At 48.8% G+C, this 23,142-nt stretch overlaps 1 protein-coding gene across 1 annotated transcript in view; it reads left to right on the top strand.

Moving 5' to 3' along the window:
* Positions 1–4,107: 4,107 nt before the first annotated feature.
* The window catches only part of BSG (basigin (Ok blood group)), a 33,375-nt gene continuing 14,340 nt past the window's right edge, over positions 4,108–23,142 (top strand). The window contains exons 1-3 of the mRNA XM_053293202.1: positions 4,108–4,259; positions 10,322–10,420; positions 10,799–11,037. Coding sequence (XP_053149177.1) covers positions 4,108–4,259; positions 10,322–10,420; positions 10,799–11,037 — 490 coding nt within the window. The remainder of the gene's footprint in view (positions 4,260–10,321; positions 10,421–10,798; positions 11,038–23,142) is intronic.

The raw sequence follows: 23,142 nt of genomic DNA, 5'->3' as shown, positions 1-23,142 counted from the left end.
GATGGACTGTCTGGCGAAACAAAAGGAAAACCGACTTGGGCACGTTGGAACCCTGTTAAAATCCGCAGTGGTGGACAAGACGCATGGCAGACCCTGGGGTTTCTTCAACAGGACACTTTGTTTCTGCTCCATTGTTGTGCATGACAAGGCGTTCTGGGGAACTCTGTCTTTCTGACCCCTTCATGACATTTAAGGTGGGTCAGGTTTTATTTATTTATTTATTTCGCTTTTATACCGCCCCACACTCATGTCTCTTGGCGTTTCACAATGATAAAACAGTTAAAAACACCTAAAAGCAATTAAAAACTAACCATTTAAAAATCAATCACAGAATTAAAAACCTATACATTATTAAGAAGCTGAAAAAGCCTGAGTAAAAAGATGGGTTTTAAAATATTTTTTAAAAAATTGTCAGAGATGGGGAGGATCGTATCTCACCAGGGAGCGCATTCCATAGTCTCGGGGCAACAACCGAGAAGGCCCGTCTCCGTGTGGCCACCAGACAAACTGGTGGCAACTGGAGATGGACCTCCAGAGACGACCGCAATGGACATTTTTAAAAGTTTGCAAACACTTTTTAAAAATGAATGAAAAAAAGCTTCCTTTTGGTTTAATGTTCCCTTTCCACCTGCGGCTCACTGAATTCCCCGGGAAGCAGCTCCCAAAATTAGGGTATGAATGGGTTTGCCCTCTTTTACCCTGTTGCTCCCTGGTCCACCAAACAGCTTGCTTGTTTTCCTCTGGAGGAGAGACCACAGGGGGCTCATCTCAAACTGCCAGCTTGATTTGCAAAGTTTGCATGTACTCCTGAATATGTAGCGGATCCATTACCTTGCATCAGCTCCCGATCAAATGTGTAAAGGGTTGTCCTTAATAGCAGCGTGTCTGCCTCTCTGCATACAGCACAGGTAGGTTGGGTATAAAGAAAGAAACCAGAAGTGGAAGCTCCAGGCCCAGAAAACTATTGAAATGCAAGAAGTAATCTCTGTGGCCTTGTTTAGTTCTTTATTTCATCGTTCGGTTTTTATACCACCTTTCATGAAAACAATCTCAAGGTGGTTTACAAAACATTTTAAAACAATATAAGACTATAAAAACAGGTACATCATTTAAAAAAAAATAGATTGGGATATAAAAATACAACTCTTAAGTTTTAAAAAACAATAAGAACCTAAAATACAGAGCAGCAGCAACAAACACACTCATATAAAAGCCTGGGTAAAAAGCCCATATTGGCGTTGCTTGCTAAAATCTGTGCTGGAGACAGGATCAGAGACCCACCAGGGTGTTTTCCAGATTAAGCTCTACCAGTGTCACTACGGATCTGCACTTCCTTCCTAGGTTGTGACACCACAGCGCCTGCGCTGACAGCAAGGTGTTCACATTTCCGATGCCTTCCATCGGATTTTATCTTTGTGTGTTAGCACTAGAGTGTTGCGAGTCCGTTGCAGTAAAATACCTGTATTTTTCCCATTTGAGATTCTAGGGATCGTTTTTCAATACGATCCAGCCAAGTCGAAGCATTGTACCCCTGTCTAGTGTGTAAACCGGAAAGCGTGCCGGAGAGCATTCCAAAGCCTGGGGGCAATAACCAAGAAGGCCCTGTCCCACGTGACCAGCTGTATGCTATAGTTTTCACCTATGTCGCTGGGCTGTCTAACCCCACGCACAAATGTTAGAATTATATTTTTACTAGTAAAATGGGCTTTCAGCTTGCGAGCGTTCCTGTACCATGAACTGACCAGATGCTCTCCCTTCTTCACTTCTTGCTGGTGGATGAGCTGCCTTCTTTGGAGCATGTGTGGTGTTGCCGCCAAGAACCCCCTAGAAGGACAAATTCTAGATGACTGGATGAGATAGACAAATGTACCTAGTTAGGGTTGCCAACATCACACTGTCCGAATAAGGGACACAAGCAGGGGAGGATGTAGGAGTAATTGGGAGCCTGAGTTTTTTTTTTACCACGTCCAACTTAAACTTACAACGTTACAACTTGGATTGCTGCTCTTGTGGTAGCAAGCATGAATTGTCCCCTTAGCTAAGCAGGGTCTGGCCTGGTTTGCATTTGAATGGGAGGCTACATGTGAGCACAAAGATATTCCCCCTAAGGGGATGGGGCTGCTCTGGGAAGAGCATCTAGGTTCCCAGTTCCCTCCCTGGCAGCATCTCCAAGACAGGGCTGAGAAAGACTCCTGCCTGCAACCTTGGAGAAGCCGCTGCCAGCCTGTGTAGGCAATAATGTTAATGTTAAATACATAATACTGGGCTCAATGGACCAAGGGTCTGACTCAGTATATGGCAGCTCCCTTATGTTGCATATTGAAATAGCCATGGTTAGCCAAACTGGATGTGATGTCATTTTATTTTCTAGAAGGGGAAGTGTTGTGTTCGCGTGTTTTTATTCATTTAGCAGATTTATATACCTCCTCAAACTTCTGTCTCTCGGTGGTTTACAATAAAAACAGTACACATTAAAATGGAATTATAACAATTTAAAGTTTAACACAATGTTAAAACTGCTAAAAGCGATCAACAGTTAACTGGTTAGCCTGTAAACTTTATGTATGTATGTATGTATGTATGTATTTATTTATTTATTTAATATGCATGCATGCATACATACATACATCTATACATACATCTATATCCCGCTCTTCCTCCAAGGAGCCCAGAGCGGTGTAATACATACTTGAGTTTCTCTTTCACAACAACCCTGTGAAGTAGGTTAGGCTGAGAGAGAAGTGACTGGCCCAGAGTCACCCAGCTCGTTTATTTATTTATTATTTATTTATTTATTAAAACTTTTATACTGCCCTTCCAAAAGGCTCAGGACGGTTTACATTAAAACACCATTAAAATCAGTTAATAATTAAAAATTTTAAAGCATAAAACAATGATTAATAATTAAAATCATCATAAAACAACAATTAAATAATCAGAACAAATTAAAAACAAGTTTTAAAAAGCTGAGGAAGCCTAGCTGAAGAGACGTGTTTTCTGAAAATTGCTAGAGATGGGGAGGATCGTATCTCTAGAGGGAGTGCATTCCACAATCTCGGGGCAGCAGCCGAGAAGGCCCGTCTCTGTGTAGCCACCAAACGAGTTGGTGGCAACTGGAGACGGACCTCCTCAAGTGACCTCAACAGCCGGTGGGGCTCATAGTGAAGAATATGCTCTCTTAAATACCCAGGGCCTAAGCTGTTTAGGGCTTTATAAGTTATAACTCAGCTTTTGCCCGGAAACCTATTGGCAGCCAGTGTAACTCCATCAACAAAGGAGTAATGTGGTCTCTCTGAGATGACCCAGAGACCAGCCTGGCTGCCGCATTCTGGACCAACTGAAGTTTCCGGACTACGTACAAAGGCAGCCCCACGTAGAGCGCATTACAGAAGTCCAGTCTGGAGGTTACCAGCAAATGTACCACTGTTTTGAGGTCATTTATCTCGAGAAACGGGTGCAGCTGGCGTATCAGCCGGAGCTGATAGAAAGCACCCCTGGCCACCGCCTCAACCTGAGAAACCAAGGAGAGATGTTGATCCAGAAGTACTCCCAGACTGTGAACCTGTTCCTTTTGGGGAAGTGTGACCCCGTCTTGAACAGGCAGATCAGAATCGTCTCTAGAGTTCCGACCCCGCACAATAAGTACCTCCGTCTTATCTGGATTCAGCTTCAATTTATTCTCCCTCATCCACCCATTACTGCTTCCAGGCAGGCATTTAGGGAGGATATGCCAACTCCTGAAGAAGTTGACATGGAGAAGTAGATCTGGGTGTCATCAGCATACTGGTAACACCCAGCTCCAAATCCCCTGATGATCTCTCCCAGCGGCTTCATGGCTGAATGGGGATTTGAACTCAGGTCACCCCGGTCCTAGTCCAGCATTCTAACCACTACACCACGCTGGCTTGGTTTCACGCATTGGGGGTCCTTGCTAGTGGTCATTGCTTGCATGATTTTCACAACCCTGACACCTGGATAATGCTAAGTTATGATAAGAACATAAGAATGTGCATGACAGCTCTTGCGGGAGTTTGCAGGCAGCTGGCAGATAGCCACGGGTATGGGCAAGAAAGTGGTGGCAGCAGTTGGCCAGCTGGCGAGGAAAGAATGGTGGTGAACAGCCGCCGCCAGGCAGAGAAAGCAGAGGGTGGGCAAAAAAACTATGGAAGCAGGGAGGGCAGCGCAGCCTCTCTGTCCAGCCCGCCTGCCGGCCAAAAGGAGATGGCCCAGCCCACCAGGTGGAAGAAGGCGGCCAGCAGGTGGGTGGCAGAGAGGGTAGAGTTCTCCCTCTCCGGCCCACCGGCCGGCCAAAAGGAAAGATGGCCTGGCAGCCAGGAGAAGCAGCGGGGAAAACGAAATGGGGCTGGGGGTGGATAATGAGGGGTGCAGATGATCTGTGCTAGGTCAACTAGTATGAAATACTGCAATAAAGCTGCCGTGAGCATAAGAACAGCCCTGCTGGATCAGGCCCAACAAGGCCCATCTAGTCCAGCATCCTGTTTCGCACAGTGGCCCACCAGATGCCGCTGGAAGCCTCAGACAGGAGTTGAGGGCATGCCCTCTCTCCTGCTGTTACTCCCCTGCAACTGGTACTCAATGGCATCCTGCCTTTGAGGCTGGAGGTGGCCTATAGCCCTAGGACTAGTAGCTGATGATAGACCTCTCCTTCATGAAGTGATCCAAACCCCTCTTAAAGCCATCCAGATTGTTGGCTGTCACCACATCTTGTGGCAGAGAATTCCACAAGTTGATTACGTATTGTGTGAAAAAGTACTTCCGTTTGTTGGTCCTAGATTTCCTGGCAATCAATTTCATATGATGACCTCCAGTTCTAGTATGATGTGAGAGGGAGAAGAATTTCTCTCTATCCATTTTCTCCACTCCATGCATTATTTTATAGACCTGTATAGTGTCTCCCCGCCGTCATATTTTTTTCTAAACTAAAAAGCCCCAGGTGTTGTAGCCTTGCCTCATAAGAAAGGTGCTCTAGGCCCCTGAGCATCTTGGTTGCCCTCTTCTGCACCTTTTACAGTTCTACAATGTCCTTTTTTAGATGTGGTGACCAGAATTGTACACAGTACTCCAAGTGTGATCGCACTAACGTTTTGTATAAGGGCATTATAATATTAGCATTTTATTTTCAATCCCCTTCCTAATGATCCCTAGCATGGAATTGGCCTTTTTCACAGCTGCCGCACATTGAGTCGATACTTTCAACGAGCTGTCCACCATGACCCCAAGATCCCTTTCCTGGTCAGTCACCAACAGCTCAGATTCCATCAGCGTATACTTGAAGTTGGGTTTTTTCGTCCCAATGTGCATCACTTTGCACTTGCCAACACTGAACTGCATTGGCCATTTTGTTGACCACTCCCCCAGTTTGGAGATCTCCTTTTGGAGCTCCTCACAATCTGTTTTGGATTTAACTACCCAAAAGAGTTTGGTATCAACAGCAAATTTGGCCACCTCACGGCTTACCCCTGCTTCTAGATCATTTATGAATAAATTAAAAAGCACTGGCCCCAGTACAGATCCCTGAGGGACCCCACTTCTTACTTCCCTCCATTGTGAAAACTCTCCATTTATACCTACCCTCTGTTTCCTGTTCTTCAACCAGTTAGCAATCCATACATGTACTTGTCCCCTTATCCCATGACTGCTGTTTCCTCAAGAGTCTTTGCTGAGGAACTTTGTTGAATGTTTTTTTGGAAGTCCAGGTATACTATGTCCACTGGATCACCTTGATCCACACACTTGTTTACACTCTCAAAGAACTCCAAAAGGTTTGTGAGGCAAGATTTACCTTTGCGGAAGCCACGCTGGTTCTCTTCCAGCAGGGCCTGTTCTTCAATGTGCTTTACAATTTTATCCTTGAGGATGCTTTCCATCAATTTGCCTGGAATGGATGTTAAGCTAACCGGCGTTTAATTTCCCGGATCGCCCATGGATCCCTTTTTGAAAATCGGTATTACATTGGCTACTTTCCAGTCCTCGGATACAGAGCCTGATTGCAGGGATAAGTTATATATTTTTGCAAGGTCAGCAATTTCACATTTGAGTTCTTTAAGGACTTTTGGATGGATGTCGTCTGGCCCTGGCGATTTGCTAGTCTTCAATTGTTCCAGACAGTTTAGAACAGGGTTTCTTAACCTTGGGCCCCCAGATGTTGTTGGACTACAACTCCCATCATCCCCAGACATGGCCTTTGTGGCTGAGGATGATGGGAGTTGTAGTCCATCATCATCTGGGGGCCCAAGGTTAAGAAACTCTGATTTAGAACATAAACTCTTGTCACTTCTATGGTTCTGAGGTGTGTGTAAATGACTTGGATTTGACTTGGTTCTGAAGAGTGTGTAAATGACTCACATGATGGTCCCACACATGATGCTGATCACACACTTGATTTGATCTTTTGCTCTGCTCAGGGTGGTGTTCTGTGGGTGGGGACCCCTGTCATCTCCCCACTGTCATGGATGGATCACCATCTGGTTAAGGTTGAACTTACAGCCAGGACTCACCTCTGTAGGGGTGAAGGGCCTATTAGATTGGCCCACTCAAGGAGGTTATTGGATCCAATAGGATTCCAAGAAGACTTGGAAAGGTTTAGGGTTGGCTCTGCTAATGATTCTGTTGATGCTCTGATACAAAGATGGAATAATTAACTTACTAGAGCAGTAGACACAATCACTCCTAAGCTTCCTCTCCAACCTGCCTTAAAGACAGCCCCATGGTATTCGGATGAGTTACGGGAGCTGAAGTGGCAAGGTAGACGATTAGAGCGCAAGTGGAGGAAAACTTGGTGCGAGTCTGATCAGGCACAACACAGAGCGCATTTGAATACTTATACTCTGGCAGTGCAGGCAGCAAAGAAAGTGGTTATGGGAGGAGAGCTGGTCTTGTGGTAGCAAGCATGACTTGTCCCCATAGCTAAGCAGGGTCTGACCTGGCTGCATCTGAATGGGAGACTTGATGTGTGAGCACTGCAAGATATTCACCTCAGGGGATGAAGTCGCTCTGGGAAGAGCAGAAGGTTTCAAGTTCCCTCCCTGGCTTCTCCAAGATAGGGCTGAGAGAGTTTCCTGCCTGCAACCTTGGAGAAGCCGCTGCCAGTCTGTGAAGACAATAGTGAGCTAGATGGTCTGACTCAGTACTGTATATGGCAGCTTCCTATGCCCACATTGCTTCTGCAAATTCACGTCCAGCTGAGTAGTCTAGGGTTGTGAGGGAGCTCGTATGTGTTGGGGTTTGTTAATTTTTACCCCCAGTAGGTAAAACAGCAGAGCACTGAGGAATGAGCACACACTCCAGTTACAGAGTAGGTAGTAGAGGATGGTTTAGTAGTTGCTGCTAGTTAGAGAAAACACATGGAGATTCTTGTAGATCTGAATACTAAGTATTTATTGGTGAAGTACACTTGGATAGGAAAGACCTAATCCTAATCTAAAGGACTGCATAATGAATAGGTAAGGAGGGAGGAGGCTTATGTTTCCATCTGTTCTCTACGAGGAAATGAAGGATTGTGAATCAGCACAGGAAGTGTGGAAGATCAGGGGTCATAGAGCAGAGACAGGTAGAACAGTAAGGGAGACCCTTACTCACTGTCTCTACTCCCCATGCCCCTAGCAGTCATTAGGATAGTTGGTGCAAAAGGTCGATGCACTGGAACTTTATCTCCAACAGTATGAACTCCCTCCCCCTTGAATTTAAATTTGGAACCATCGGTCACTCGCTGTAATATTTTTAATGACTCTTTTGCAGATAAAATCTCTGAGATTCGGGCTGAGCGGCATTCTACAGTTACTGCAGAGTCTACTGTGGAGGTGTCCAGCAACTCCTCTCATGGATTTGGATTGGATCATTTTCAGTTTGTGACTCCTCAGGAAGTGGACAAACTGCTTCGGACTGTGCACCCTATGACCTGTTCTTTTGACCCTTGTCCAACATGGCTTATCTCATCTGATAATCATATTATCAGAGGGTCTGGTAAATATAATAAATGCTTCTCTGAGGAAGGGCAGGATGCCTCCTTGTCTTAAGGAGACTATTATTAGACCACTTTTGAAGAGAACTACACTGGATCCTTCAGAGTTAGCTAATTACAGACCTGTTTCTAATCTTCCATGGTGGTGGCCAGGAGTGTTTTTTATCAGCTTCTGCTGATATGTCAGCTATTTGTATGTAGTCTTGAAACTACCATTGGTCCAGAATGCGGTAGCCAGGTTGGTCTCTTGGTCATCTAGGAGAGACCATATTACTCTCGTATTGAAGGAGTTACACTGGCTGCCGATATGTTTCCGGGCAAAATACAAGGTGTTGGGCATAACCTATAAAGCCCTAAACAGCTTGGGCCCTGGGTATTTAAGAAAACGTCTTCTTCGTCATGAACCCCACCGCCCATTGAGGTCATCAGGAAAGGTCCATCTGCAATTGCCACTGGCTCATCTGGTGGCTACTCAGGGGCAGGCCTTCTCCGTTGCTGCCCTGAGGCTTTGGAATGTGCTCCCTGGCGAAATAAGAGCCTCCCCATCTCTGACAGCTTTTAAACAGTCTTTAAAGACTCATCTGTTCACCCAGGCTTTTAATTGATATTGTTTTAATTGTTTTAATGTTGTTTTTAGAATATTGTTTTAAAATTTTAAATTGTTGTGTTTTGAATTTCTTGTTTCGTTTTTGTTTTTAACTAACGTTTTACTTTTGTTTTAATCTTCCTGTAAACTGCCCAGAGACTTAAGTTTTGGACGGTATAAAAATATGTTAAATAAGTGTGTTGTTATATGTAAATGTGAAGTGAAGGAATAAATAGAATAGAATTGTAAAATTGTAAAATACACTTCTTTCCTTCCATATTTATAGTGTATGTGGGGGTGGGGAGTATCTTTAGTGTCACATAATAATGCACAGGTGCACACACTGCCTTGATACTGCCGCCCAGAACAAAACTCATTCCGTTCTCATCCCATTACAGGGAATACTGGTTGGAGTCCATTAATTATTTCCTTGTTAGTGAAAACAAGGGGTTTGATCCGAGCCTTAGGTTCTTCCCATTAGCCCCTGCTAACTTGGCCAAGAGGCACCTTTCTCTGTGTAAACTGCCCTAAGCCTTTTTTGGAAGGGCAGTATAGAAATCGAATAAATAAAATAAACAGCTGAAAAGAAGGGACAAGCGGTGTCTTGTAAGCAGCGATGCTCTTACCTTGGGATTTTGCCCCCTCCGGTGTGGGAGCTAAATCCTCTTTAGTCTATCCTGGGTGTGGTTGCCCCAGGCCCACTCTGCACCAGGCGGCCAAGCATGACTGTGACTTGTGCCGGCTGGCCGAGCATGACCTCTGCTTCAGAGACAGAGGGGGGAGGGGGGAAAGAAATGTGTGGGATGGGAATATGTTGTTGTGTGCCGGAATTTGTCTGCTAATGCATATTTGCATAAATATACCTTTCTTACATTCTTAAATTCTTGCGCGTTCAGTTGCTGTTTGTGCTATCAAGAATCCACGTGTTAACAATACTGCATGTGTCAGTGTGTGTGTGTGTGTGTATGTGTATAGGGCAGGCCAGCACAACATAAGGCCTGAGGGCCTTACTGACCCCCAGGTATCCTGCAGCAACACAGGTGCTGGAAACTGCCTTATAGCACCATCCTATGCATGTTTTGTCATAAATATGTCCCATGGTGTTCCCAGTGAGGCTTACTCCCATGTATGCCTGCCTAGGATTGCAGCCTGAAAGCAACAATTTAGGGAGAGGACTTGGCATGTGTTTGGGGCTGGCATGCACTGCAGGGGACCCACCCTTTGAGGAGGGACAGGACCTCTTTTCTGGCTACTATCCTTGGTTGAAACGATGGGTCCTCAAGTAACTAATGTTTTAAATTTCAAGGTAATGTGCTAAAAATTGACCTTGGCCCCTGAGTGCCGTTGGGGATGATTCCGGCCCAGTAGGGCATCTGAGTTGTGCAGCCCTGCCCTGGTCTGTGGGGGGGGGGGGGTTGGTGCTAAATTTGCAGCGGGCGGGGGACCCCCAAAGGCCTTTTGGTCCAGGCTACAAAATTACCTAGGAGCATCTCTGCCTGTAAGGGGCAGAGAATGGTAACCTATATCTAGTGCAACCCTTTTTGTGGGGTGTTTTGTGTGTGTTTAGTTTCTGAAGCGCCTTTCCACTGAACTGGAGCAATATAGCTTGTTGTTTCTTCATCATTCTGTTCAAGTCCTCCTTGAGGGTGTGCCCCTCGGGGGCCCCCCCCCCCGCGCAAGTGAATGGCCTGCAGCTACCTCCTAACCCTAAGAGGTCACCGTAATGCCTTTGAAGGTCGCGTGTCCCTCCGCAGCTTCCGTGGCGCCAACTACGTCAGCGGCCGGGGGCGTGGCCCAGCGCAAAGGGAAGCCAGGGCCGAGAAGGCCGGGCTCCGCGGGGAGCACTTTGGATTGTGATTGGCCCGTAGGCCGCAGCCTCTGATGGTTCAAAGGCCCACCCATTTTGCTGGCGGCCCCTTCAAGAAGAGCGGAGACGTAGCGATTGCCCGGTTTGAAAAAGGGAGACCGGGTGACCTCACAGCCCGCCCTCCTCGCCTCTGAGTCCCTCCCCCGATTGGTGTCCCGCTCTGTCCGTCAAACGCCCTCCTTTCTCTCCTCAACGTTCGCTCGCTCGTCGTCGTCGAACCGCGCCCCTCCCCTCCCCACCCAGCCTCCTCCCATTGGTCCCCCCTCCTGGATCTCACGTCTCCCCGCCCAGTCGCCGGCGAGCCTGCGGCCAGGCCCACCTTCCTCTCCCTCCTCCCTGATTGCCCCGCCCGCGCGCCCTTCAGGCCCGCTTCGCCCAATGAGAGGCGGGGGGCGGGCTGTGTGCTTGAGCGCGCGCCGCCCGAGGGTAGCGATTGGCTGGCGCCGCAGCTCCGGAACGGCCCGAGGAGCGCCCGTGGCGCCGAGCGAGCGGGCAGAAGAAGAGTCGAGCGGCGCGGCGACATCATGGGCGCTGGGTGCGCGGCGGCGGTGCTGGGCGGCCTTCTCCTCGTCCTCTGCGCCTGCCGGGGCGCCTCTGGGGCAGGTAAGGCGTGGCGTGGCCGTGGCGGGGAGAGAAGTGGAGCAAAGCCCGCTCCCGGCTTCTTAGCAACATTTCAAGGTGGAGGAAGAGAATCAGAAAACCTATTTTAATAATGGTCGAATTGTCCTGTTCTTATTTCAGCTGCTTCATTTGTGCTGCCTCTCCAGTGGTTTTGTGCCCTGCCTGCAGAGTCCTGTGTTAGGAAATGGGTCAACCCCTTATATTTATTTATTTATTTATTTATTTATTAACATTTTCTATCCTGCTCTTCCTCCAAGGAGCCCAGAACGGTGTGCTACATACTTAAGCTTCTCCTCACACAACAACCCTGTGAAGTAGGTTAGGCTGAGAGAGACGTGACTGGCCGAGAATCACCCAGCAAGTCTCATGGCTGAATGGGAATTTGAACTCGGGTGTCCCCAGCCCTAGTCCAGCACTCTAACCACTACACCACCCATGGTATATGGAGGAATCAGTCAATCATTTCTGGCCTCCTTATTAATAAGTTGAAACTAAAATTAACTTATTAATAAGTTAAAACTAAACTCTTAAGTTGAAACTAAAAATAAATAAATCTGTGGTTCTAAAGATGAACCTTAAAGGTGGCCTTAGCCTGGTCTTCTAACTCTTGTTTGATTTTGTTCATCTTCTACTTCACCTTGTTATCTCCTTGATCCGTGTTGCGAGCTGCTCCAGCAGTAGTTGAGTAGTAATTGGGTGGAGTAGAAATACATTTAAATAAGTTATGACCACCAATATTTATTGGTTGGAAGGGGATGGAAAATAAACACACTAATATTATAATGCCCTTGTACAAATCTGTAGTGTAGCCACATCTGGAGTACCTGCGTACAGCTTTATTCACCGTATCTTAGGCAGGACATTGTAGAACTGGGAAAGGTACAGAAGAGGGCAACTAAGGTGAATGGGGGCCTGCAGCACCTTCCTTTTGAGGCTGGGCTACAGCATCTGTGTCTCTTTAACCTGGAAAAGAGGTGACTAAGGGGACACGTGATCAAGTTGTATCAGATGATGGATGGAGTGGAGATGGTGGACAGAGAGAAATCTTTCTCCCTCTCTCACAACACTAGAACCAGGGGTCAGCCCATGAAACTGAAGGTTGGGAAGTTTAGGACCGACAAGCGGAAGTACCTTTTCACACAGTGCATAATTAATCTATGCAATTCTTTGCCACGGGATGTGGTGATGACCACCAGCTTGGATGGCTTTAAAAGGGGCTTAGACAGATTTATGGAGGACCGGTCCATCAATGGTTGCTAGTCTGGTGGCTCTAGGCCATCTCCAGCCTCAGAGGCACGGTGCCTCTCAATACTAGCTGCAGGGCAGTAACAGCAGGCGAGAGGGCATGCCCTCTACTCTTGCCTGTGGGCTCTCCAGAGGCATCTGGGGGGCCACTGGGTGAAACAGGATGCTGGACTAGATAGGCTGTGGGCCTGATCCAGCATGGCTGTTTTTTATGTTCCTATATAGCACTTTTCTACAAAAGTTTCCAAAGCGGTTTACATGGAGAAATAAGTAAGATAGCTCTGTCCCCAAAGGGCTCACAATCTAAAAGAAACATTAGATAGACACCAGCAACAGTTGCTGGAGGTGGATAGGGCCAGTTATGCCCCCCTGCTAAATAAAGAGAGTTACCATGTTAAAAACGCCTCTTTGCCCAGTTAGCAGGGGTAAATAAAACTGTAACTGAGGAGATTCCCGCTGGTATGGGTGGGGTGAGGAAGAAAAAGTCCCACGTGGATGGAAGAGAATGAGGTGACAAGAAATGCCTGCTTCATAATCTCAGCCCAATCTACCTCAGGGTTGTTGTGAGGAGAATCCTAAGTATGTAGTACACTGCTCTGGGCTCCTTGGAGGAAGAGTGGGATATAAAATGTCAAATAAATCAATTGGTAGAAGCAATTTAAAAAAATCAAGCTTTCTTTATTTAATTAAACTTTACTGTGCTTTAAATGGTTGACCGCTGCTGGGAGATTCCTGTGTTAAGTGTTATATTGATGGTAATAATGGGGAAATGGTGAGGAAGTTCCTGGTAGTGTTATTGGGGGGAGGGCAAGAGTCCCCCATGGGAATGAAGAGAAGTGCCTGACTCCAACTTACTATTCTTGATCCTCCTCCTCTTTATTTGTTAGCCACCTCATAACAAATTGTCCTCTGGGTGGCTCACAACATTATTAAAACTTTGAGGACAAACTCCTAAAACACACGAGATCACCCCACATGTGTGCATGCACACACATTACTGATAACAGTCATGATAAGAGGGGGGGGGAGGAATGGGGTGGCATTGCTCCCTTAGTATAATGGGGGCCTGGTGGGGGAGGAAGTGAGGAAATGGAATTCTGGCTTGACTGTTATGGGTAGGGTTATATGAGCAGTGGTGGCACCAGGGGGCTACAGAAGGGGCCATGTGCATTTCTGGGTGGGCAAGCCGCTAGAATCCTACACATTAGATTTCTGGAACAGCAGTGATGGTGTGTTCCACACAAACACTCTCAACAAACCTATGCCCCCTTTTGGAGCTGAGCCTGTCCATGAGGAACTAACCACTGATTTTTAGGGGCTAGAGGAAGGTGGGAGCAGTCTCATTTGTAAGGTGTGGCCTGGGGAGTGGGAAGGGAAGAACGCCTGTCCACCACTAGAATTGCAAGGACAGATATTTATATGCTGCTTCTCAACAAAGAGTCTTGATGCGGTTTCCTTAAGTAGGGTTCCCTGTCCCCCAAAGGCTCACAAATCGGACACCAGCAATGCCCACTGCAGGGATGCTGGGCTGAGGTTGGAAAGAATAATATATAAAGTATGAATGAAGATGATGGGGGCGGGGGGAACGATGTGAGGAGGAAATACCTAATTTATGATTATCCACTAGTAATGATGATGTGGGGTAGTGTGGGAATATTTCCACTGGGAAACTGAAAGGGAGAATTCCACCTGGGTAGAGGGAAGTCTTGACTTTATTGTTAACAGAAGGGGAGGTATGAGAGAAATCCTGCTGATGTGGGGGAGAGCAGTTTGTCTGGGGAGAAATGCTTCATATTATTAAGAGGGTGTGTATGGGGGGGGCAACTCCCTGTGGATAAAAGGGGAGGCTTGCCCCACCTTTCTGGAGAAGGAGCTGTGAACAAATGCCTTATTCATAATACTACTTATGAAGAAACTCCCACTTATTGAGGAGGGGTCTGCAGGGAGGGGAAAGCAGCAATCTTCACTTGTATGGTGGGGGTGGAAGTGCATTTATATTTTTTGATGGTGATAGAGAGGGAAAGGAAGGAAATTCTCCCTGATATAATGGGGGAGGTTGGTGAAGAGCCCCACTTGTGTGGGGTGTGTGAAGAAATACCCCTTTGTTTACAGGAAGTGCAAGGAAGCTCTTGCTGGTTTTATGGGGGGAGGGAGCAGTCTGGCTTTTGTGTGGGGAGGGGTGAAGAGGGGTCTCAAGGGAGGGTTTGTGTAGGTTTGAGGGCATTCCCACACTGCAGTGGTATTTATGACCATTGTTGTTGATATTCTGTGTCTTAATCTTGCACAATAAAGACACTGTTGTGGGTCAGGGGCTAGCCCAAGATGCTCCTAAGTGATTGAGTTGTTTTAATCTTCCCTCCCCCCAAAATCTGACTCTGAAGAGAAGAGAGTGAGTTCTTGAAAATATATCTCCCCACCTCCCCTGCCTATAGGCTTCTCCTGGGGCTGTGAGACTGCTCATTGATGGAAACTCTCCCTTTAAAGGTTGAACTGTAATTATTTTCTGTTTTTAAGGCAAAGCTGGTTTGATCCTGTTCTTTCCCCTCCTCCCTGCTTATTCAGGGTTTCTCTGTACCCAGCCCACCTTGCTGGCTTCTAAATGGTGAAACCTTTGTTGTTTTCCTCCTATAAGCTCATCTGGAGGAACTCAGCAGCTTGCAGAGAACTTGACCAGTTGTAAAAATGAAATAGATCTTCTGTCTCTAAAGCCCTTTCAGTGCCTCCCCATAATTATTAATGTGGTAATCTCCCACGTGTGGGGAAAAACTAGAAACTGCCACTCCTTTTGACTAAATGAACCACATTCTGTATCTCATTTTGATTCTCTTCAGCTTGCTTTGCAGCAGTAGGAGTCTGAAGGGGTCTTTCAGTACAAATAAACTCCAGTTTCCAGCAGTCTTATTTTCCTGCGTCTAAAAGCAGCAGGGAATGCTAGCAGGGATACAAGAATTGTATTATCTGCCTTTACTTGGGGTGGTACGATGGCAGGATCTGCATGTCAGTCTTGTGTTTCGGCCACACACGCTCTCGGGTTGAAAATAAAAAATTGGGGATGCAGTTCACTACTCCTAACTGCTACGAATATTTATTTACCGCTCTTCAACAAAATTCTCCTGTGTCTTATTTCAGGTAGTTGAACCGAAATATTTGATAGCCAGGGGAAATCAGTAAAGGCACCTGAACCACATTAAAAGGGGTGTGGTGTGGGGGGAGAGATTCAAAGCTTTGTGTGGAAAGACATTTAGAAGTTGAGAAGCTTCCATTTTGGAGAACCTTCAATCCAAAGTCTCTGCTTGCCGAAGAGATCTGGATGGCTGTGCTCAACTTGCCCAGCCTTTCATTTTCAAGGAATAAAGTTTTGTCCCCAAAACTCAGTTGCAAACAGTTGCCCCCTAGGCCGATAATCTTCTGCTTGCAATGCCTAATTTTTGTTACTGCCTATTAATTTAGCATGCTAAGCTCTAATACCCAAGGAAGCCCTTCAAGATTAAGAGTCTCTGAATGCAGTCTGGTGCTTAATCAGCTCATATTTAAAGATCGTTCTTGTGAGGCGCTTAGACCTTTTCTTACGCTGGCTACTTCCTGCGCTGCCTTCTGCTGGTCCCTGTCAGTACTTTGTTCTGTGACAGGTTTCTCAGAAGATCCTGACGTGGTTGTTGGCTGGCATTTCTAGGCCTCTTGTCAGGCATTTGGGACACCCTGATGCTGACTTGCACCTGTTGAGTGTTGCATCTAAATAAATAAAAGTATATTCCGCCCTGTTCCCTAGACTCTGGATGGCATTTGATGCCATACAGCAGTATTTTTAAAAAGCCTCCTGCAGAAGGTGGAAGCAACGTGAGAAATGAAGGGCGCCCTAGTGAAATTGTAGATACCAGTGTCTCCAAATGCTGCTTCTCTGTGCTTAGGTCCATGCCATGCTTAATCTGCAGAATAAGCTGGTGTGTTTTTGTCAAAGACATGTTAGTGGTCCTCTACAGGCTTCCTAACCAACTGGTATAGAGCAACAGTTTGCCTCCTAACACTCTGCATCACCCAGTGAAACTGACATCAACTTCAAAAATGCTCTTGCTCAGGACACAACTCCCTTTTTGCCTGTAAAATGTAGCAACGGCTACTGTTTAGGCTCTTTAAGAATGGTTAGCTCTCAGGGCTAGTAGATGACTTCTGGAGCCTCCATGCTCAGAGGCGGTTTACCTCTAAATGCCTGGAGAAATACAGTCCTCTTTGTGCCCAGAAGGTGGACTTCCTGAAGGCGTCTGGTTCTCCACTGTTAACAATAGGATGCCAGGCTAGATGGGCATGTGGCTAGTCCAGTGGTATGTGTTCCTGCATTAATCTGCTTTTCGCCATCTTGACTGAGTTGGCAGAAGATGTTGTATACCTAGTAATCCAGTCTGTGCTCTAGGTGTCTTTTCCTGAAAGGTGGAAAGAACTGAAGCAGCATTCCTAAGGTCAAAGTGCTTGCCGCTGATCTACCTCTTCCTTGCAGTAACCTTGCGAGGGAGACAATTGTTCTGAAGCGGGTGGCAGTTCTAGTCCTCGACACACAAGGTTTGTTTACGCACATCCGAGGCCAGGCCCCTTGAATTGCAGTGCCTCCATCCTGCAGAACATCAAGGCGTAGCTGCTGAGTGGCTCTGCTGCGGGCGCTGACCTCTGAACAAACTAGCAGATTAATGTTTGACCAGGCCCGTCTTTCCAGCAGATCATTAGCTGAGCTGCGCTGCGCTCCGAACTCTCAGAAATGTGCACATGACGAAGCTTTGTTGTTGCCTGCCGGCGCTGACCGGGACGAAACGTTGGGAAGATAGAATTGCAAAATGGAAAGGGAGAGTCTGGTGAGACCTTGAATGCTCGACATTTCCTCACCTCCATCTCTGCAAACGTGCTCTTAAACAGGGCTCAGGAAATCCACTAGTCTACTAGTCTGCAACTAGTGAACAATGATGAGGTGGGGGCGGGGGAGAGAGCGAGCTGGGAAGTAATATATCAACATAGCTCGAGGAAACCACTGACGAGTAAGATATATTTTCTCTGGCTAGTGAGCTGAGCCAACGTTCCTTGACCCCTGCTCTGAATACTGGTTGCTGGTGGAATGAGCAGGTTTTCCCACTTGCACAATGACTGCCTCAGTCTGGGTGTCTGGGCAACTACTTTGTGTGGAATTGCTCGCCCCTTGTGGACCACCCCAATGCCAGCCTGGGCAGTGAGGCAGATGGCTAGTGTCATTGTCAGTTACTCTCGTACAGGAGAACCCCATTATCTGTGCAGGGGTGGACGGATAGCGATACTGCAGAGAGCAGGGCATTAGGGCAATGTGAATTGGGGGTTAGGTTCCCTAGCCAGCAAACAGAGCAAAGGCGGGGGGCAGAAAGTGGTGGGAATTGGGGCAGGGAGTGTCCTGCTGCGCTCTCTGTCCCCAGCTGTCTAGCAATGTCCCCCAAACACTGAAATTTTCATCCCCCCCCCCCCCCAGCAAAAAATCACGGTTTTTGTGTTTGCTTTTTATTTTTTAAAAAGCCCGAAAATGGCTCCCTGGCTTAAAATGGTGGGCAGATGCGAGTCTTAACCCTTTAGTTGCCAATTTTTCACGCGTATACTGGGGTCAGGTGGCAATTACCTGACTGCGGATACACAAAACCGTGGATGCTGGGTCTGCGGCTAGGGAGGTTTGCCTGCATTGCTTGTTGGAGCTCAAGGTGTGGAGTGCTGCTTAGATGATTTGCCTTGGTCTTCAAAATATCTCTGGCCAGCTCTGACCATCCCTGTTGCCGCAGGAGAAATCCTCCCCATGGGGCGGAAAGAACACACATTCCTTCCCCTGCCGCTGCCTTGTACCAAGCTGGGTGTGTAGGGATGAGGTTAACAAGTCATTTGCCTGATTTTTTTCTTAACGTGCCTTTCGGATGTTGCCTCAGTTCTGCCACCTCCAAGTCAGAGTGCGGGGGGAAAGAGCTTGGCTGATCCTAACTAGCATGCATATTTCCTGAGATCTGAATTAAACAAACACCCCGCAAATTGCCCCAAACACCCAGCCACTTGCAGTCTTGTTGATAGCGGGCTGCTGTGGGTGCTAGGTAGGGCTGGATCCCTGAACTGGGAGTGCAGGGAGAATTGCCCCCCAAAGAGCCTCAGCTGGGGAACTGGAACTCCTGAAACAAGCCACCAGCTTCTATAGTTTGGTGCTTTGTTTGCTTGCTTCCATCTGTGAAAGGACATGGCATGTGGCCAAGACCAGCAGTAAAAAAAAGGGCTTTATCTACTACGGTAGATGCTGTCGGTCAGCTGGGCAGCTCCTCCCCTCAGCCCAGAGTGGGGAGTGTCTGTTTTTAGTTGAAGGTGACTTTCCTTTGGAGCGAATGAGCCGGTCATGTGTTCTTCCTTGGGGCAGGGGATGTATGAGCTGGGTGTCGCACGCAGCCGAGGAACCTGGGTGCTCCTCTCGCCTTTGGGTGCTCCCCTGTTGGGGCGCATGTCTCCCATCTAGATCCAGGCTTGGCTGGAAACCACACAGGCCGGCGTTTCCCAGTTCGCAGGGGCTGCAAGGCGGAGTGCCTGCCGAGGACAGGGGCCCATTTGGGCCTGTGCCAACGAACCCTGCGTAGACTCTGCAGCTAGGAGTGGAAATCATCTGTGGGGCAGCTGCCCTGGGGTTGAATGGGGAGGCAGCTGCATGTGTGTGACAACGACGAAAACCTCCTTGTTTTTCGAAACCTGGTATTGGAACCGAGGCGGATAGGCTCAAACGCTGGGGGTGGGACTGCAGCTGAGTGGTGGAGCATCTGCCTAACACGGAGAAGGCCTCAGATTCAATCCCCGGTAGTATCTCCAGGTAGGGTTGGGCAGGACTCCTGCCTGGAACCCTTAGAGCAGTGGTTCCCAACCTGGGTTCCTCCAGATGCTGCCGAACTACAACACCCATCATCCCCAGCTGCAGCGGAGACCGCGGGGTTCTAATCTGGCCTTCCTCCGCTTTGCCAGACCCTTGCCAGGCCTTGCTCCTCTCCTCACGGCTAGCGATCCATTCTGGGCATCCTTGGACCCCTGCCGCTCTCAGACTTGGCCCTCGTTTCATCTCTCCTTGTGTTGCAGACAGGAGGGCTATTTTCAGCCCTCATCTCCCATGTGAATTTTGAGGGTTTATTGGGAGTGGGGAACGGTAGCTGGGTCGTCTGGCCAGTCTGACCTATGCCGGCCGCCACCCCCCTTAACCTTTAGAACTCGGTAACCGTACCATGCTTTGGTTATGTCATGAGCAGAAGGGATTTTGACTTGGGAAAACTGGACGCTGCTGTCAAAATGTGGCTGTGGCTTCCCAGGAGCTCTTCCGAACTGCAGAATGAATTGGAGGCGTTTGATCGTGTACTTCATAGAGTTCTACCTAGTGCACCCGAGGAAGGTATCTTCTGTCACACTCCTGGATTCTCATTGCTAAAACAGACCCGAAATAGCCTGGGTTCTGGTACATGTCGCCAGCCCTGCTGCAGAATGCTGCCTCCCCCATATCCCCACCCCACCCCCACATATTATAATCTGTTCTGCGTCCTAGGGTAGACGCCTCCTAGAATTCCCCACAGCCTGCGAAGCCTGTCTCTGGGCTGGCAAAGAGGTGTGTGGCACATGGGGGGGCGGAAAAAACAGAAGGCCACGACTTGCTCCAAGCACCTGCGTTTCCTTGGATGAAGGGGCCAGACGTTGGACTAGAACTCCCATCTCATCCTTGGCCTCAGTGTCCAAAGGTGGCTGTTGTGGCTGGAGATGATGGGGTTTGTAGTCCATCTGGAGAACCTGCTCTTAATAATTGGGGGGCAAGTACTGGTAGATGCTGCCACTTGCCTTGTTGACTTTGTTCTTGGCTTCTCTGGCGAAGCTAATTGGTTGAAAGCAAGAGCCCTTGCCAGAAAGGACGAGCAAGGAGGCATCTGGTCCAGCATATTTTTTCTTTCTTCTTTTTTTTACATTTATATCCCGCTCTTCCTCCCAGGAGCCCAGAGCACTGTACTACATACTTAGGTTTCTCCTCACAACAACCCTGTGAAGTAGGTTAGGCTGAGAGAGAAGCGATTGGCCTAGAGTCACCCAGCAAGTCTCACGGCTGAATGGGGATTTGAACTCGGGTCTCCCCGACCCTAGTCCAGCCCTCTAACCACTAGACCACGCTGGCTGTCCCACAGTGACAAATGAGATGAGTCCAGGAAGCCCACAATAGCAGGCTGTAGCCCTCCCCCACTGTTGCCCGCCAGCAACTGGCGTTTAAAGGTGCACTGCCTCTGAACATGGAGGTTCCATATAGTTGTTCCATATGGTTGCTGACAGAAGGTCTGTCGATGATGACGAATATTTATATATAAGTTTCCAAAGCGCTTTGCATAGGAAATAATACACAAATAAGATGGCTCCCTGTCCCCAAAGGGCTCACAATCTAAAAAGAAGTATGATAGACCCCAGCAGCAGCCACTGGAGGGATGCTCCAGTGACCACTGGAGGGCCAGTGACTCTCCCCTGCTCAATAAAGGGAATCACCATGTTAAAAAGGTGCCTCTTTGCCCAGTTAGCCGGGGCTCCCTGTCCCCAAAGGGCTCGCGGTCTAAAAAAGCAACGTAAGGCAGACACCAGCAAGAGCCCCCGGCCAGTTGCTCTCCCCCTCCTCCATAAAGAGAATAGCCCCTTTAGAAAGGTGCCTCTTTGCTCTGTCCTCTCCCACTGTGTCTAGACCCCTTTCAAAGCCGCTTGAGCCCCTTCCCATTGCCTCATCCTGGGACGGGGAATTCTGCAGGAAATGGCTTTCTCTTGTCTTCCCGACTGCCAGCCCATTTACTGGATGACTTGGAGCTCTGTTTGTGTGCGGGGGGAGGGAGGAGGAACCCCCCCCCCTCTTTCTCCCAGAGCACAGCGGGTTTCTTGGCTGCTGGCACAGGCTCCTCTCCCAGTGCCTCCGCCAGCAGCCAGGGCCTCCTTTCAGAATGTGTGCTGATGGGTGAACAGGCCTCCCAGCCAAATGAGAGAAGGTCAGCCCGCGGGGTGGCTGCCCGGCCTTGTCCGCTTGCGTCAGGACGTTTCTGAAGCCCGAGGGCTGCTCTTCAGTCTGGGATTCTTGCTTCTATCCCCGGGTGTTCCCCCCTTGTGACTTGTCAGCTGTGTGGCCCAGGCAGGCAAGCCGCCTGGGGCTGCCGACTCTCTTCTGGGAAGCTTCCCGGGTTTGGGGAAGCTGTCAGCAGGGGCTTAGACCAGCCCGGCTGCCCGTTACCATCCAGGATGTGACACAAGGAACTTGACTCATCACTGATGCACTTTGGCGTGAGAACACACACACACACACACACACACCCGCCTTGGTGCAGCTAGCGGGGAAAGAAGCGGAGCAGGGCGTCGTCCGGGTTGAGAACTTTTTGGCGTCACGCTGGCAGAAACTCCCGAGTGCGTGCTTCAAGTCACATAAGCACAACTTAACACTTTCTCCATCTGCCTGCCCGAGAGACGTGGCCCGGGGTGGCGGGGAGAGGGTAAGGGCTCCCGCACGCTTCGTGGAGTTCTTGGAGAGAATCCGCTCCGCCTGCACGAATCTGCGCGTACAGGAATTTGCCCGTCCAGCCATAGCGCCTCCATCCAACGCTGACACTCCTTTCTGTTCGTGAAGCTGTGTTCAGAAGGCGGCAGGCTGAGGTTTTGCTTTCCCCATCCTAGATGTTCCCTCTGAACGGGACCAAAGCTCATAAGCTGGTGCCGAGGCTGTGTCTGGCGCACACCCTGAGGGTGGTGGGGAGGGTCCTTGTGGGGGAGCGGGTCTTGCGAGAGCAAGCATGAATTGTCCTCTTTGCTAAGCAGGGTCTGCCCTGGTTTGCATTTTAATGGGGGACTACATGTCTGAGCACTGGAAGATCTTCCCCTTAGGGGTGGGCCTGCTCTGGGAAGAGCCCCTGCCTACTTGCATCCAGAAGGTCCCAAGTTCCCTCCCTGGCAGCATCTCCAGATAGGGCTGAGAGAGACTCCTGCCTGCAACCTTGGAGAAGCCGCTGCCAGTCTGTGTAGACAGTACTGAGCTAGATGGACCAAGAGTCTGGCTCGGTAGAAGGCAGCTTCCCATGTTCCTCTCTGCTTCTGCAAACCTGTTTGCTTACAGAGACATCACTTTAAAAAAAAAATTAAGAAAGGAACATTTGGACTCTGCTCCTTTCAGCACAAGATAAACCCGTTCCAAACCTAGCTGTTACTCTGCTCGGTGAGTGACAGCCGCCTTCTGTTTGCAGGTAGCCCAGACCACTTCACAGCCTTCTGGATCTTAACAATCCTTGCCCCGGGCAGAGAAGCCAAGGAGGCATGCCTGGCCTTGGTAGAACATTGCCCAACCCTGCCTGGTTTTATAGATGGATATATATTTTTAAAAGCCCAGGCACGTGTATCTAGTCACATTGCTGAGAGAGCATGCCAAAGGCTCACCGCGCAGAGCACGATTGATGGGTGCGGAGAGAGCTTGCTCAGCGGCGGCTAATGGGAGCCCCCTGGACAATGCTCCCCAGTCACTAGGGCTGGGCCTCGTGCCAAGGGTTATCCAATGGGAGTCAGCTGGCTGCGTGGGCCATGCGGGAGGGGGGCAGCCAGGCACCTTGTTCCGCTCGCGTGGAGCACATGGGGACGTGCTCTCTCTCCCCACCGTGGCCCGGAAGGCCTTGTTCCCGTGCCTTGGCATGCCCGGCCAGAGGCCCTGGCTGCGTTTCTCAGGCTCTTGACAATGGCTGGACTGTGCCGCACCGGCCGGCCGGCACGCAACGAGAACCGAGAGCCTCTTCTCCCTTCACTTGCCTCCTAATGATCTGCCTCCTGCGGAGAGATGTCTCCTCC

The sequence above is a fragment of the Hemicordylus capensis genome, chromosome 2 (assembly GCF_027244095.1).
Source record: "Hemicordylus capensis ecotype Gifberg chromosome 2, rHemCap1.1.pri, whole genome shotgun sequence".
Classification (NCBI taxonomy): Eukaryota; Metazoa; Chordata; class Lepidosauria; order Squamata; family Cordylidae; genus Hemicordylus; species Hemicordylus capensis.
The sequence above is the reverse complement of the archived record's forward strand: the minus strand, read 5'-3'. Positions and strand labels throughout refer to the sequence as shown.